This window comes from Notolepis coatsorum (genome assembly GCF_963971535.1).
Source record: "Notolepis coatsorum genome assembly, contig: SCAFFOLD_4268, whole genome shotgun sequence".
Classification (NCBI taxonomy): Eukaryota; Metazoa; Chordata; class Actinopteri; order Aulopiformes; family Paralepididae; genus Notolepis; species Notolepis coatsorum.
The window spans coordinates 1-14142 of NW_028172495.1; the positions used below are offsets into that span (position 1 = coordinate 1).

The following is a 14142-nucleotide window of genomic DNA, read 5'->3' on the forward strand; positions in this document are numbered from 1 at the left end:
ATCTCTCTCTCTCTCCCCCTCTCTCTTTATCTTCTATCTCTCTCTCCTCTCTCTCTCTCTGTCTGTGTCTCTCTCTCTCTCTCTCTCTCTCTCCGTCTCTCTCTCTCTCTCTATCTCTCTCACACACAGAAAAAGACTAGCATTGTAACGACACATTCTAACAAGTGATTGGATCCAGAGTGAAACAGCCTGGTCGCCGTCACGCCTGCCTGTCTGAGTGGTGTCTGGGGACCGTGACCACGAGGGGCTACAGGGACAGGAAGTGCTCTCTCTAATACAGGAAGTGACCTTTTCAAATGTGCTCCCAGAGTAATGCGTTGCCTGCCGCTAAGAGAGTGGAGCGCTGATCGAGACGAGACCGTTACTCCAAACAGATCACAGATCAGCCGCTAAGAGAGTGGAGCGCTGATCGAGACGAGACCGTTACTCCAAACAGATCACAGATCAGCCACAGCCGCTAAGCCTCTGCAGAATCATCGATGCGCACGCACACACACACACACACACACACACGCACACACACACACACACACACACACACACACACACACACACACACACACACACACACACACACACACACACACACACACACACACACACACACACACACACACACAGAGCCTTAAACAGGCTGAGCTCATTAGATGGCTCCAGATTACCATCTGAAGTGGACTCTCTGTGTTGAGGTTAAACCGAGGGCCGGATGTTGTGGAGTTTACTCCCCAGTAAACTCTCGTACCCTCCGTGTTTACTGTGTGAATCACAGGGAAACACGCTGTATATAAGGAGGAGTGGAGGAATGACCGTTAGGACATTTACACACGTATGTGTTCAGAAAATGCACATGAGGTATTCGTGTTCATTATTCACGGTATGTAATGTTATTATTAACATATAGCGTTTTGGAATGAAAACCCCTTTTTTGATTTTGATTTGATTTGATTTGAAATCTTTATTTCGAACATGCAATGAATACAAACAAACAATAACAAAAGCAAAACACAACTCAATCTGCATGTTCGAAAAGGAGTAGGAAGAAGTATACACTTATTTAATCCTACCCCTTTTCCACTACTCAGATGAGTGTACTATTTTAAAACATAAAAAATATATGCAAAACAAAAACTATATATGTAAAACATGAAAGAAATAAAAATAAAAATGTAAACACCCGTGAATATCAAGTCCCTTCCTCGTCCCTGTACCTTGTGAACATCCTTTCCTTATACATCAGTTTGAATTGTCTCATGTTTGGACATTGCTTTAGCACCACATTTAGACTGTTCCACAGTTTCACTCCACATATCGAGATGCAGTGTCTTCCCTTGATTTTGTATAGGTAAAAAAACGAAAACAAAAAACACTAACCTTCTTACTTTCCCATACTACCATGCACTCCTCCTACTATACTAATATGCCTTATGTCTATGCACTCAATACTGCAACAACACCCAAGTTTCAGCACTGTTTGATGCACATTGTTACTCAGCTGAACGAGTTGTACCCTTCCTGTTGACTTGTCGTACAGAACTTGTAAGTCGCTTTGGATAAAAGCGTTCAGCTATATTCTATTCCACTCTATTTCTATTCTAACTTAGTGTATATATTCTACTACGATCCTGCACAATTGCACAGCCCCTGTCCTATATTCTATTGCATTGTATTTTGCGGTGGCTTTTTAAAACCTACGGGGTCAAACTGCTGACCGGTGGAGCATAAAGTGAAACGGAAGAGAGTCTGAAACGGATGGTATTAGGAATCAAAGCTGCTGATCAGTGCAGGAGCTTCAGTTACAGGAACAGGGGAAGTTCACGCAGCAGTCTGGCCAGAGAAACGCTGAAGAAGGCAGCTTACACACATTTATAGGCTGGTGCGGTGACCTATTCTAATTTAGTTTATAGTGATGAACACGACATGTATTGATGAACATTGTTACTCAGCTGATGGAGTTGTGCCCTTCCTGATGACTTGTCGTACAGAACTTGTAAGTCGCTTTGGATAAAAGCGTCAGCTAAATGACTAAATGAAAATGTAAATGTATATCATCAACCTTTATTTATACTCGAAAAGACAATTGAGGTCACCCTCATTTTCAATGTTGTCAAGACTTTACAGACATTTCAATGCACACATTTCTACAATATTCAATAAATTCAATAAATATGAATAACTATCTATATAGTATAAAATGAACATAGGCATACAATCAGAATACAGATTGACAGAATAAAAAAAACAATGCATAAATTGCAGACATAAGAATAGGTATAAAAGACAATAGAAGTAGTGCAATGTAAATGTGCAGACTTAATAATGGCATAAAATAAGTACAATAGTACAATGTCGCTTGAAGGCATGTGAACCCCCCCCCCCCCCCGGAACAGTCAGTCCCCCCAAAACATCAATCCCCACCACATCCCCATCCAAGACGCACCCCCAGATAAAGCACGCCATGACCGAAGGAAAACACAAACACGGCGCTCACCACTAACGCAGGAGATGCTGGGTTCGAGCCCAGCTCTCGACGTTGCTACCGGCTTCGCCGGTCGTTCATACTAACACAATTGGCAGTGTTGGAGGGTGGGAAAGCCGGTGGGTGGGGATTGGACGTTGTGGACAGCGACTCCTACAGGTCGGTTGGTGCGCCTGTACAGCAGAATCAGGAAGTATCGGGGGCAGCGTGAGCCTCGCACTCCTCGCCACTGAGAGATTGCGCTGTTCAGGTGAAAAGATGAGACAGCTGCCTCCTCGTGTACCGGAGGGGACACGTGATGCAAGGCTTGGTCCTCACTGCAGCCGACCAGTGGGAGGCATAGTCTAGCAACGTTCGAGACGGGGGAGGGGAGAATTGAAGGGAGAATTGGCGAGGCGAAATTGGGATGGGAGAAATAAGGAGAAAAAAGTGGATAAAAAAAATGAATAAAATATGGCCCGGGATATACATTCTGATATGTATATACATTCTAAAATATACAGCCAAAAATATACAGAGATATACAGTAAAATGTACAGTAATAAGTAGAGATGTTCGATATTGGCTTTTTTACCGATATCCGATATACCGATATTGTCCAACTCTTAATTTGTTTATTTGTTTGTTTATTGTTATTTGCACTTACAAACATACATTCTGGAATAAAATAAGTAAAAGAAGAACAGTTAAAATGGGCAGGAAAGGTAAAAAAACCCAAGGGCTTATAAGCGACCTCCCCTCTTAAACACACACACATGCGCATATCCCTCTCTCATACACACAGATACATACAATACAGCATTATACAACTATTATAATGTTGGGGGGGAAAAATAAAAAATACTTTACACAAATACACATGGATACTATAGACTACAGGATCTGTAGTTCTTTTTTAAAGCTTACTTTTAAATATATTTAAAGTGGAACATGTTTCTATTAGATTTTGTATATCATTCCACATCACTGCACCTTGATAAACAAATGAGAATTTGGCAACAGAGGTCCTACAGAAAGGAATGCGTAAGTCTTTATTTCTTCTTGTGAGATGTGCATGATAATGAGAATTAAACTCAAAATAAGTTTGAAAAGAATTAGGCAAAGATAAAGGAAGACCAATTACTTTGTACATAAGAACCCCTGTTTGATACTTGTTGACCTCATACATTGTGAGTAGTTGCAGTTTTTTAAATAATGGTTTGGTTGGGGCTAAATAAGAAGGTTGCAATTCTTACAAAGGATTTCTGAGCTCTATGGATTGTTTATAAGTAAGATGGGTAAGTGCTGGCCCAAATTATATTGCAGTAAGAGATGTGAGGATAAATTAAACTGTAATACAAAGTTAGTAATGTGCTATTTTTTTATTGTTTTTTAACCATTTTTATAATGCCCAACGATTTTGAAACCTTCTTGCAAACAATTTCACAATGATTAAAGCAGAGTTATCATCGATATTGACACCTAAGAATTTCACTGATGATACCGATACCGATATCAACCGATACCGTTATATGCGGGGTTTCCGCCCCAAAAAACACAACATTATGCATACTTTTCACAATAAATAAAATAAGAATTTGTTCTTACTTGTTTGCCTGTGTAAATAAAGGTAAAATAAATGTAAAAAAGAAAGAAAAAATATTAAAATTTTTAATAATTTTTTTGGAAAACCGATACCGATAATTTCCGATATTACATTTGAATGCCAATATCGGCCGATAATATCGGACATCCCTAGTAATAAGTACACACACTGTATCCTTGTGTGACGTGTGTCCTGTGTGTGTGTCCCTCCAGTCGTCCAAGTGGAAGGTGAGCATCCCCCTGACGGCCCTCGTGGAGGTGAGGACCACCATGCCGCTGGAGATGCCGGACAAGGACAACACCTTTGTCCTCAAGGTAGGAGCCTCGTAGGGTCAGGGGTCAGGGGTCAGGGTCGCCAGCCCTCCGGGTTTGGCCCAGAGACTCTGGTAATCAGCCTCCATCTCTTTTTAAAAAATATTTTTACCCTAACCCTAAAGAAAATAATGGTTAAACTCCTGAATAAATGCACAAACTACCTCTTGGAGGCCTCGTCCATCCTTTTATCATGTTACTTATGATTCATTCTCATTTTAAACTGTACAGGCTGTGTATTAAAAAAATGTGTTTAACGTGGGAGTCAGCCTGTTCATTTCTGCCACTAGGGTGGAAGGTGTATAAAACACGCTTAATAGTGATTAACACTTTCTCCGCCAATAACGTCATACAACGGGTTTCAAGTTCATGCGAATTCTGCCAGATCACGGCGTACGACGTTATTCTGCTCATATTTCATATTTTTGCCATGGTATTCATATTTCACTCACTCTGTGGGACTCAGCACAACTCTGCAACGCTTCAACACTGCCACCTGGTGGATGATCGGATATGCCTGTTGCATATCGGTGCGTCTCCTAAATCCGTCCGGCCATAACTCAATAATCAACATGATTTGGGCGTGTATTAGTATTATACAAACTTGAAATGGATCGCCTCGATCCCCATCACATAACTGGGATCTGTTTGCTCCGGGATCATCGCCCAACGGTAAGAGGAGGCTGCCGTGAGTTTCAGCGTTTTTGTTTATTATTATCGATGCAAACTGCTCTGATCTATATGTCACCCATACTACATAAATCATTTAACGACGATCACGGAATTATAAACGACCCCCCCCCCCCCCTCCGTTCACCCGCACATGATCAGTCATAACGTTTAGGACCATGTACAGTTGAAATTTTTTATATAGCGTGTATCGGCAACAAATGGCATTTGATCATGTATATTTTACTGCAGAAAACGATAAAAACATATTTATATTCTAGACGGTATTTTTGTATGAATGTGTGAATGAAAAAGTATAACGTTCCTACATCCTGAACGATAGATAATGGATGTTGAATGGGCCATAGTAATGTCAATTTAGCAATACAATTTAAAAAGTTATAGCCCTGCAAAGAAGGTAAACATCTCCATAGACTTAGAGTGGTGGCAGTGATCAAACATTGATGGATATAAGCGTGGCAGAGAAAGTGTTAATTTTTTTTATTATTATTGTAATTATTATAATAATAATTATAATTGTGACTCAAAGATGTGATACTGAGCTACTTTCCTGGCATATACATAAAATATAGCCAACGCTATCCACAAACACATGTGGACAAAAGGCTATTTGACGACAATTGCGACAAAGGTGCCCAGAGGGTTAAGATTAGTTTTTTGGCATTTTACTGCTTTATTTCGGACAGGCCCGACAGAGAGGAAGGTTGGGAGAAGACATAATAATAATAATAATAATAATAATAATAATAATAATAATAATAATAATAATAATAATAATAATAATAATAATAATAATAATAATAATAATAATAATAATAATAATAATAATAATAATAATAATAATAATAATAATAATAATAATAATAATAATAATAATAATAATAATAATAATAATAATAATAATTAATAATAATTAATAATAATAATAATAATAATAGATTGGATTTTAAGAGAGAAGCGCCTTTCTCAGACTCAAGGACACTGTACAAGGAAAGAATGGAAAAAATAAGAAATAAAATTGAAAAAATATAATAAAATACATAAAAGATCTGTGTATAGTAACAACAAGAAAAAACAAATAAGATAAAAGAGATAAAAAATAAAATAAAAAGGAGGCAAGTTCTGTCCAATTGGATGAAGTGGTTGAAATTAACAAACAAACAAACAACAAAACAAAACAACGGGATCCGTGGCTTAAAAGAAAAGAGTCAGGGGTGGGCTACTTGGGAGCGGGGCCGTGTTGCGTGAAGGCAAGTGTGAACAGGTGGGTTTTTAGCTTGGTTTTGAAGAGGTTGATGGTGTCAGAGCCTCGGATGAGGGGGGAGAGGGAGTTCCACAGTCTGGGGGCAGCTGCAGCGAATGGGGGGAAGACATGCGGCAAAGGTCGCCGGGTCCCGGGAGTCGAACCCGGGACGTCCGCGTTGCGCTGCAACTCCATCTCTGTCGGGAAAGGAGAGAATCCAACAAACCCGGGGATTTGTTTCACTTGCTTTATATGTAGATGTAGTGGTTAATAACACTGTCGCCTCACAGCAAGTAGTTCCAGGGTTCGATTCCCGCTTGGGGACCAGGTTGCCGTGTTGCCAGGTACCCAGGTGGGAGGTATCTCCCGGGACTTTCTGTGTGAAGTTTGCATGTTCTCCCCTCCCCCCGTGCTCGCAAGGGTTTCCCCTCCCGATAAGATAAACCCAATGGGAAAGACATGCAGAACAGAACAGGGGGGGGGGGGGGGGGGGGGGATGGGTCAAGCGCAGAGAAAAAAAAATACATGTGTGTGTTTCCTGTATGTCGCCCATCGCATGTGTGTGTCGCTGCATGACTATGTTGCAATGCGTACTACGAATAAATACTTCTTCAACTTTAAAGCTGAAATATTAACAAGCCAGGTTGGGAAAATAAATATACTCACTCACAAATTCTAACCGGTGTCCTTAGGATAGAATAGGTGTCCGAGGTAAGTCAAGTCGAGTCAACTTTATTTATAAAGCAGTAGAACAGACATTCTCATAACGAATCCACAAGAGGATTCAAACGCTAGTGAACATAAGTACGTTTTTAAGGCGAGAAGAATCGACGGAGGGGGCGAGTTCGACGGAGGGGGCGAGTTCGACGGAGGGGGCGAGTTCGACGGAGGACTTCTTTTGTTTTACTGCAACGCTACTATCACCGACATCTAAGAAGGGCCCCCCCCCCCCCTTGAACGGCCCTTCTAAGGTTTCTCTCCTCCACATTGCCTGTGGTGCATTTTTTCCTAGGTTTTAGTGAGTTTTTCCTTACCTTCGCGTGGGGTACGTCTGGGAGTGTTGCATTCATTTATTTAAAAAAAATTTGGACTTTATGGTGTTTGTGTTTTGTTCTTGATTTATTGTGATGTTTCTTCTTAAGATAAGATATTCCTTTATTGATCCCCTTGGGGAAATTCCAGTGACTCACACATACAGCTCATCGTCTCATTAACAACATCATATCACAATCATTACATTTTTACAGTAACCACGGCACAACATAAATTCAAACAGACATGTACATTTGTTGACACATGTCGACTACAGAATGCCTGAGACACCATATGCGATAGTCGGCAAAAGAAGACGTTAAAGAAGACGTTAAAGAAGATAGACGTTTAAAGAAGACGTGTCCGGCCCATGGGGACATTACCGCGTGTTGTCGGGCCTTACAAATACATTTGATTTGATTTAGGAGGGAAGCCTATTCCGTAGTCTAGGAGGGGCTGTGTAACTGCAAAAGCTCCGTTGAGATTTTGGACCTGGTTCCTGTTCTGTCCAGTGTTCTGGGTGTGAGTCAGAGCTCCGTGTGTGTGTGTGTGTTTGTGACCAGAGGGTGTTCTCTGCCCCTCCACAGGTGGAGAACGGGGGCGAGTACATCCTGGAGACCATCGACTCGCTGCAGAAGAACTCCTGGGTGGCTGACATCCAGGACTGCATAGACCCGGGGTAAAGAACCAGCGGCACATACATATTTGCTGTTGGAGGAGGGAGAGAAGGGGGGATAGAGGGATGGAAGAGCAGAGAGAGAGAGGGGGGGGGGGGGGGGAAGGAGGGAGGGGGTAGCTCACACAGTCATTAATCATCCAGTGAGTGGAGTTTTTGACAGGTTGCACTAATACAAACATAGGTGCGCACGCGCGCACACGCACACGCACGCACAACACACACACACACACACACACACACACACACACCACACACACACACAGAGTGGGAGTTTGTCAGTGCAGCTCAGGACATAAACAGGCAGATTAATTGTGTGTTTGTGTTTGCGGGCTCTGGGCGTGTCCCCGTGTGTGTGTGTTGATTCATGTGTCAGGATGTGTGGTCACGTCAGTCGGCACGTTGCGTAAAAACTTGTATACCTTCCTGCGGTCTGTCTGACCCTCTCTCTCTGTGTGTGTGTGTGTGTGTGTGTGTGTGTGTGTGTGTGTGTGTGTGGGTGTGTGCAGGGACAGCGGAGACGACCATAGAGCTGTCCTCCTGTCCCCACGGCCAGGCCTCTAAGGACTGCTCCATGGTGGCCTCCTGCAGCTGCGAGCTGCTGTCTGAGGGTGAGTGTCTCCTCCCACTTCCCCTGTGAGTCTCCTCCCACTTCCCCCGTGAGTCTCCTCCCACTTCCCCCGTGAGTCTCCTCCCACTTCCCCCGTGAGTCTCCTCCCTTTTCCCCTGTGAGTCTCCTCCCACTTCCCCCGTGAGTCTCCTCCCACTTCCCCCGTGAGTCTCCTCCCACTTCCCCGTGAGTCTCCTCCCACTTCCCCCGTGAGTCTCCTCCCACTTCCTATGTGAGTCTTTTCCCACTTCCCCCGTGAGTCTCCTCCCACTTCCCCCGTGAGTCTCCTCCCACTTCCCCCGTGAGTCTCCTCCACTTCCCCCGTGAGTCTCCTCCCACTTCCCCCGTGAGTCTCCTCCCACTTCCCCTGTGAATGAATGAATGAATGACCTTTATTTATATAGCACCCTTCACAGCACGAATGCACAGGGTGCTTTACACTACAGCTTAATATATAAAAACATAATAAAACAAAATCAGAAATAAATGACAACAAACAAACAGCAGTTAAAAACAGTGAAACCAGATAGAAAAAGTAGAATAAAAGAATTTGGATAAAATCATGAGTCACAAATTAAAACAAAACTATAGAACAGTGAGGACAAGAAAAGGCGCCTATGTATGATCAAAAGCCTGCTGAACAAATGTGTTTTTAGTTGTTTTTAAAAGAGTTCTCAGAGGGGCAGTCTCCTCCAACTCCCCCTGTGAGTCTCCTCCCACTTCCTCTGTGAGTCTCCTCCCACTTCCCCTGTGAGTCTCCTCCCACTTCCTCTGTGAGTCTCCTCCCACTTCCCCTGTGAGTCTCCTCCCACTTCCCCCGTGAGTCTCCTCCCAATTCCCCTGTGAGTCTCCTCCCACTTCCCCCGTGAGTCTCCTCCCACTTCCCCCGTGAGTCTCCTCCCACTTCCCCTGTGAGTCTCCTCCCACTTCTCCCGTGAGTCTCCTCCCACTTCCCCTGTGAGTCTCCTCCCACTTCCCCTGTGAGTCTCCTCCCACTTCCCCTGTGAGTCTCCTCCCATTTCCCCTGTGAGTCCTGTGAGTCTCCTCCCACTTCCCCCGTGAGTCTCCTCCCACTTCCCCTGTGAGTCTCCTCCCACTTCCCCTGTGAGTCTCCTCCCACTTCCCCTGTGAGTCTCCTCCCACTTCCCCTGTGAGGCGTGAAATACATGGGACAATGGGACAAAGCCTATTTACATTTTGAATTGACCAATCCTAGCCGAGATGTACTCAAGCTGAGAGGACAATGTGCTCCCCCCATGTACTAAAAATTTAGGGGGAGACTGCCACCTATCGGGATTCGATCATCATTTCAATTCTAACTTACATAGAGGTCTCTAGAACACACACCAAGGTCCGCGAGACTGTTTAGAATAATAATAATAAAAAAAATGGAAAAAAATGGAAAGATATCTCGTTTTTGACGCTCAATGAGTTAAGGGAGAATAATAATAATAATAACTTTGTTTTATATAGCGCCTTTCATAAAACCCAAGGTCGCTTTACATAGGGGGGGGGGGGGGGGACTAAAATAACAATCATGGTGGACAGACACAACATTCAAAGTAGGAAATTAGGGGTCAAAGGTCGAGTTGAAGAGGTGGGTTTTGAGGAGTCTTTTGAAGGAGTCCAGAGTTGGGGCGTTGCGGAGTTCTGCAGGGAGGGAGTTCCAGAGGGTGGGAGCCGCCAGGCTGAAAGCTCTGTCCCCAAAGGTCCGCAGTCTGGTTCGGGGGAATGGAGCGCTGACCAGTGTCTGAGGATCGCAGGGACCGTGACTGAAGAGAGAGTTCCAGTCACTTGCTGCGGCAGAACAAAAGGAATTCTGGCCAAAGCGGGCCTTGGGAATAGATAGAGTGATGAGATCACTGGACCTCAGGTGGTAGTTTGATTGATTGATTTTATTGTGGATTAGAGACATCATCCAAGGGATAAAACATGATAAAATGCAAGCACTTATTTCCACCATGGTCCCTGGTATTAAAAAACAGGACATACATCAACATAAAACAACATCATAAAACATTAAGATACAATAAGCATATACAGTTGAAGATAAAATAATAATAAATACATATGCTACTCCCTCTTTCCTATGCCAATAGCCATGATCGTACATGCTTTTTGAAGCCAGTTAACCCGGGGCCTGTTTAATGCTGCTGGGCAGGCTGTTCCACAGAACTGCAGCTGAGTGAAGAAAGGTCTGCTGGCCGTACGTAATGAGTTTGAATCTAACCGGAAGTATGTTTGTGTCTCTACCTCTGGTTTCAAGGGGCGACAGTGGCTCAGGAGGTAGAGCAGTCGTCTGGCAATCCGGAGGTTCCCGGTTCGATTCCCGCTCCTCCCGGGCAGCGTGTCGATGTGTCCTTGAGCAAGACACTTAACCCCTAATTGCTCCCGATGAGCAGGTTGGCACCTTGCATGGTTGCCTCCGCCATCGGTGTGTGAATGTGTGAGTGAATGTGTGAGTGAACGGGTAAAATGTGAGTAACAAATTGGAAAGCGCTTTGGATAAAAGCGCTATATAAAAAGCAGCCATTTACCATGGCTATGGTTGTTTTTTACATATTGAAAGTAATTTTGAAGGTAGCTTGGCACCTCCCCTTTATAAATTCTATATACTTAGGCATAGCTTTATCATGGATCCTCTCTTTCCCACCCTGAGCCACCCCAGGCTGTTGAAGTGGGGCTGGTGAGTACGAGTGGGGAGCTGCAGGACTATCCTAACTAGCTTGTTCTGGGCAGTTTTGAAGTCTATTTTAGTCTACTTCTATTTGAAGTCTAGTTGTTATGGGAAAGGTGCAGGAGAGGTATTGAGGTGCCTTCACTAGTAGTAGAGTCTTGTAAAGTGGGATGCAACTCCTCTCGTGTCATTTTTAAACAAACGCCCCTTCGACTGTTGTTTTGTGAGAAGTCTTTGCCATAATATTGTTGCTAATATTATCAGCGTGTTGTCAATCATTTAGACAACGGCATTCTGCACCAGAATAACGTCCTTGTGATATGATCCCATTGAGAGACAATAAACCATGATGTTGACCCTGCGTGTCAGCAGATTACACTACATGTTACACGTGTTATACATGTTACTCAACACTGCCCTCTTTTGATCCATATGTTCTTCTTCTGCCCTCTTTTGAAATAACAATGCAATGGGATTCATCTTTAGCTGCTGTTGAATCTTTAAAAAAAATCTGTTTTTATGAATGAATGACCTTTATTATATAGCACCCTTCACAGCACGAATGCACAGGGTGCTTTACACTACAGCTAGCATATAAAAACAAAAATCAGAATAAATGACAACAACAACAACAGACAGCAGTTAAAAACAGTGAACCAAATTTAAATAAAATCATCAGTCAATAATAAAAAAAAAAAAAAACTATAGGAACAGTGAGGACAAAAAGGGTGCCTATATATATGACAAAAAGCCTGTCTGAAGCCTGTCTGTTTATGTATTTATCTATATTATGTTTATCGATTTAATCAATTATATTTTCCCTGTAATGTCTGTGTCCAACAGGAGTGTACCGTGCTCCTGAGAGATCCTGTGGCCTGGCAGCAGAACACTACAGCGCCCCCTCTGTCCGCTGCAGGGAACCTCCCTTCACCCAGCACCCCTCCCACGTGCCCCTAGAGCGCTTCCTCCAGACCCCCGAGGCCCAGAGCTCCACCCCCTCCACAGGTAACATGTAGTGTAGTATATACTGTAGTACAGACTCCTCCACAGGTAACATGTAGTGTAGTATATACTGTAGTACAGACTCCTCCACAGGTAGCGTCAATACTTTTACAACTAACTTGCATTTTTGCGCAATCTGATTGGCCACTGACGTTTCTGGTCATGTGACATCTGCGCCAATCGTGTGACGCCTGTTTCTATCAATGGTTAAGCTTAGGCACTCTTTCGAAGTTGGTTAAGGTTAGAGTTTGTCTTAGAGCAGGGCGATAGAACACCAGCCTTGATTCCAAACTCTAACCTTAACCAACTTCGAAAGAGTCACCTAAGCTTAACCAGTGATATAACTAGGCGTTAGGTAGTTTGCAGGCTGTTAGAGGCGGAAATAGGCGCAGAAACAGGCGTCACGCGATTGGCGTACATGTCACATGACCAGAAACGTCAGTGGCCAATCAGATCGCGGAAAAATGCAAGTTAGTTGGTAAAAGAATAGACGCCCACAGGTAACATACTGTATATTAATTGTATTTGTATTTATTGGTTTAAATACAGAGACAGTGCATATTAAGGAACATTTACTGTAAATATGCCAGTTTAGCCAGGTTGGCAAATTTTCAACTGCACTACAATAATTAAAACACAGTACAATAATTAAAACACAGTAGGAATCAGTAGGTTACAAGCCGGCTGATAAATCACATGACAATACACTAAAATACATTAAAAAAAATACATTCAAATACATCACAACCCCTCAGTTAAAATGGTTGCACACTTGACCATCTATCAACCATGATTTTAAGTTAGATTTAAATTAAATGTATCATTGATACTCCCTGAGCCGTGTTGGCAGACTGTTCCAGGTGTGGGCTGCTCTCACAGCTCTGTTTGTAACTACACAGTCCCCTCTAACAACAGACCTGGTCAGCAGTGTTAATTTTGGCAGCTATTTTAATTTTAGTTTTAGTCTTAGTCATGTGTCAAATGCTCCTTTTTCGTTTTCATCATATTTAGTCACCTTCATTTATTTTTAGTTTAGTCAGTTTTAGCCAACTACAGGTCTGAACATTTTAGTCTTAGTCAGTTTTAGTCTCGATTTTGTCTTTTTTGTTTTAGTCTAGATTTAGTCGGAGAAAACGGATGACATTTTTGTCTATTTTTCGTTAATGAAAAGAAAAAGGCATTTTATTCTCTTGTAATGCAATTCTATGTACCGCTACAGTCAGTCAAATTCACATTAATTTCTATTGGGATCATAGATCATGTAGACGCCCCTCTCCCCCCATAACGTAACGAGTTAAAGATGTAAACAGTTAAAGACCCTCACCAGTCTTAAAATAACAAAAACAGTAAAGTGAACCGAACGTTTCCACAGCCCATGTGGAGCAGACATGACCCCTGGTTGTACAAAAATAATATATATATACATATAGAGCATAGAAGTGCTCCACATAATATACACCATAAGACATAATCAAACCAATAGTTTTAGTCTTAGTCATGTGTCAAATGCTCCTTTTTAGTTTTCATCATATTTAGTCACCTTCATTTATTTTTCATTTGAGTCTTAGTCAGTTTTAGTCTCGGTTTTGTCTTTCTTGTTTTAGTCTAGATTTAGTCAGGGGGAAAAGCTGTTGACGACCATATATAGTCATCATTTTCATTGACAAAATTAACACTGCTGGTCAGCAGATGCTTTCTGTTTTATGAAAGTACAGAGGGGGGGGGGGGGGGGGGGGGGGGGGGTTTTTACCAATACAGATCATTTTCGATATTACATTTGAATGCAATACCGGTAGGGCCGATAATATCGGACATCTCTAGTATATATAGTATAGACTCC

At 42.6% G+C, this 14142-nt stretch overlaps 1 protein-coding gene across 1 annotated transcript; it reads left to right on the forward strand.

Annotated features, from left to right (window-relative positions):
- Window positions 1–4267: 4267 nt before the first annotated feature.
- On the forward strand, window positions 4268–12305 carry LOC311248039 (SH2B adapter protein 2-like; the record flags this gene model as incomplete). Its single annotated transcript, XM_084339000.1, is given in 5 exon segments — window positions 4268–4375; window positions 7925–8016; window positions 8523–8538; window positions 8540–8624; window positions 12144–12305. Coding segments are annotated over 5 exon segments (400 nt in total), but the record flags the coding sequence as incomplete, so codon positions are not given.
- Between the last annotated feature and the right edge of the window lie 1837 nt (window positions 12306–14142).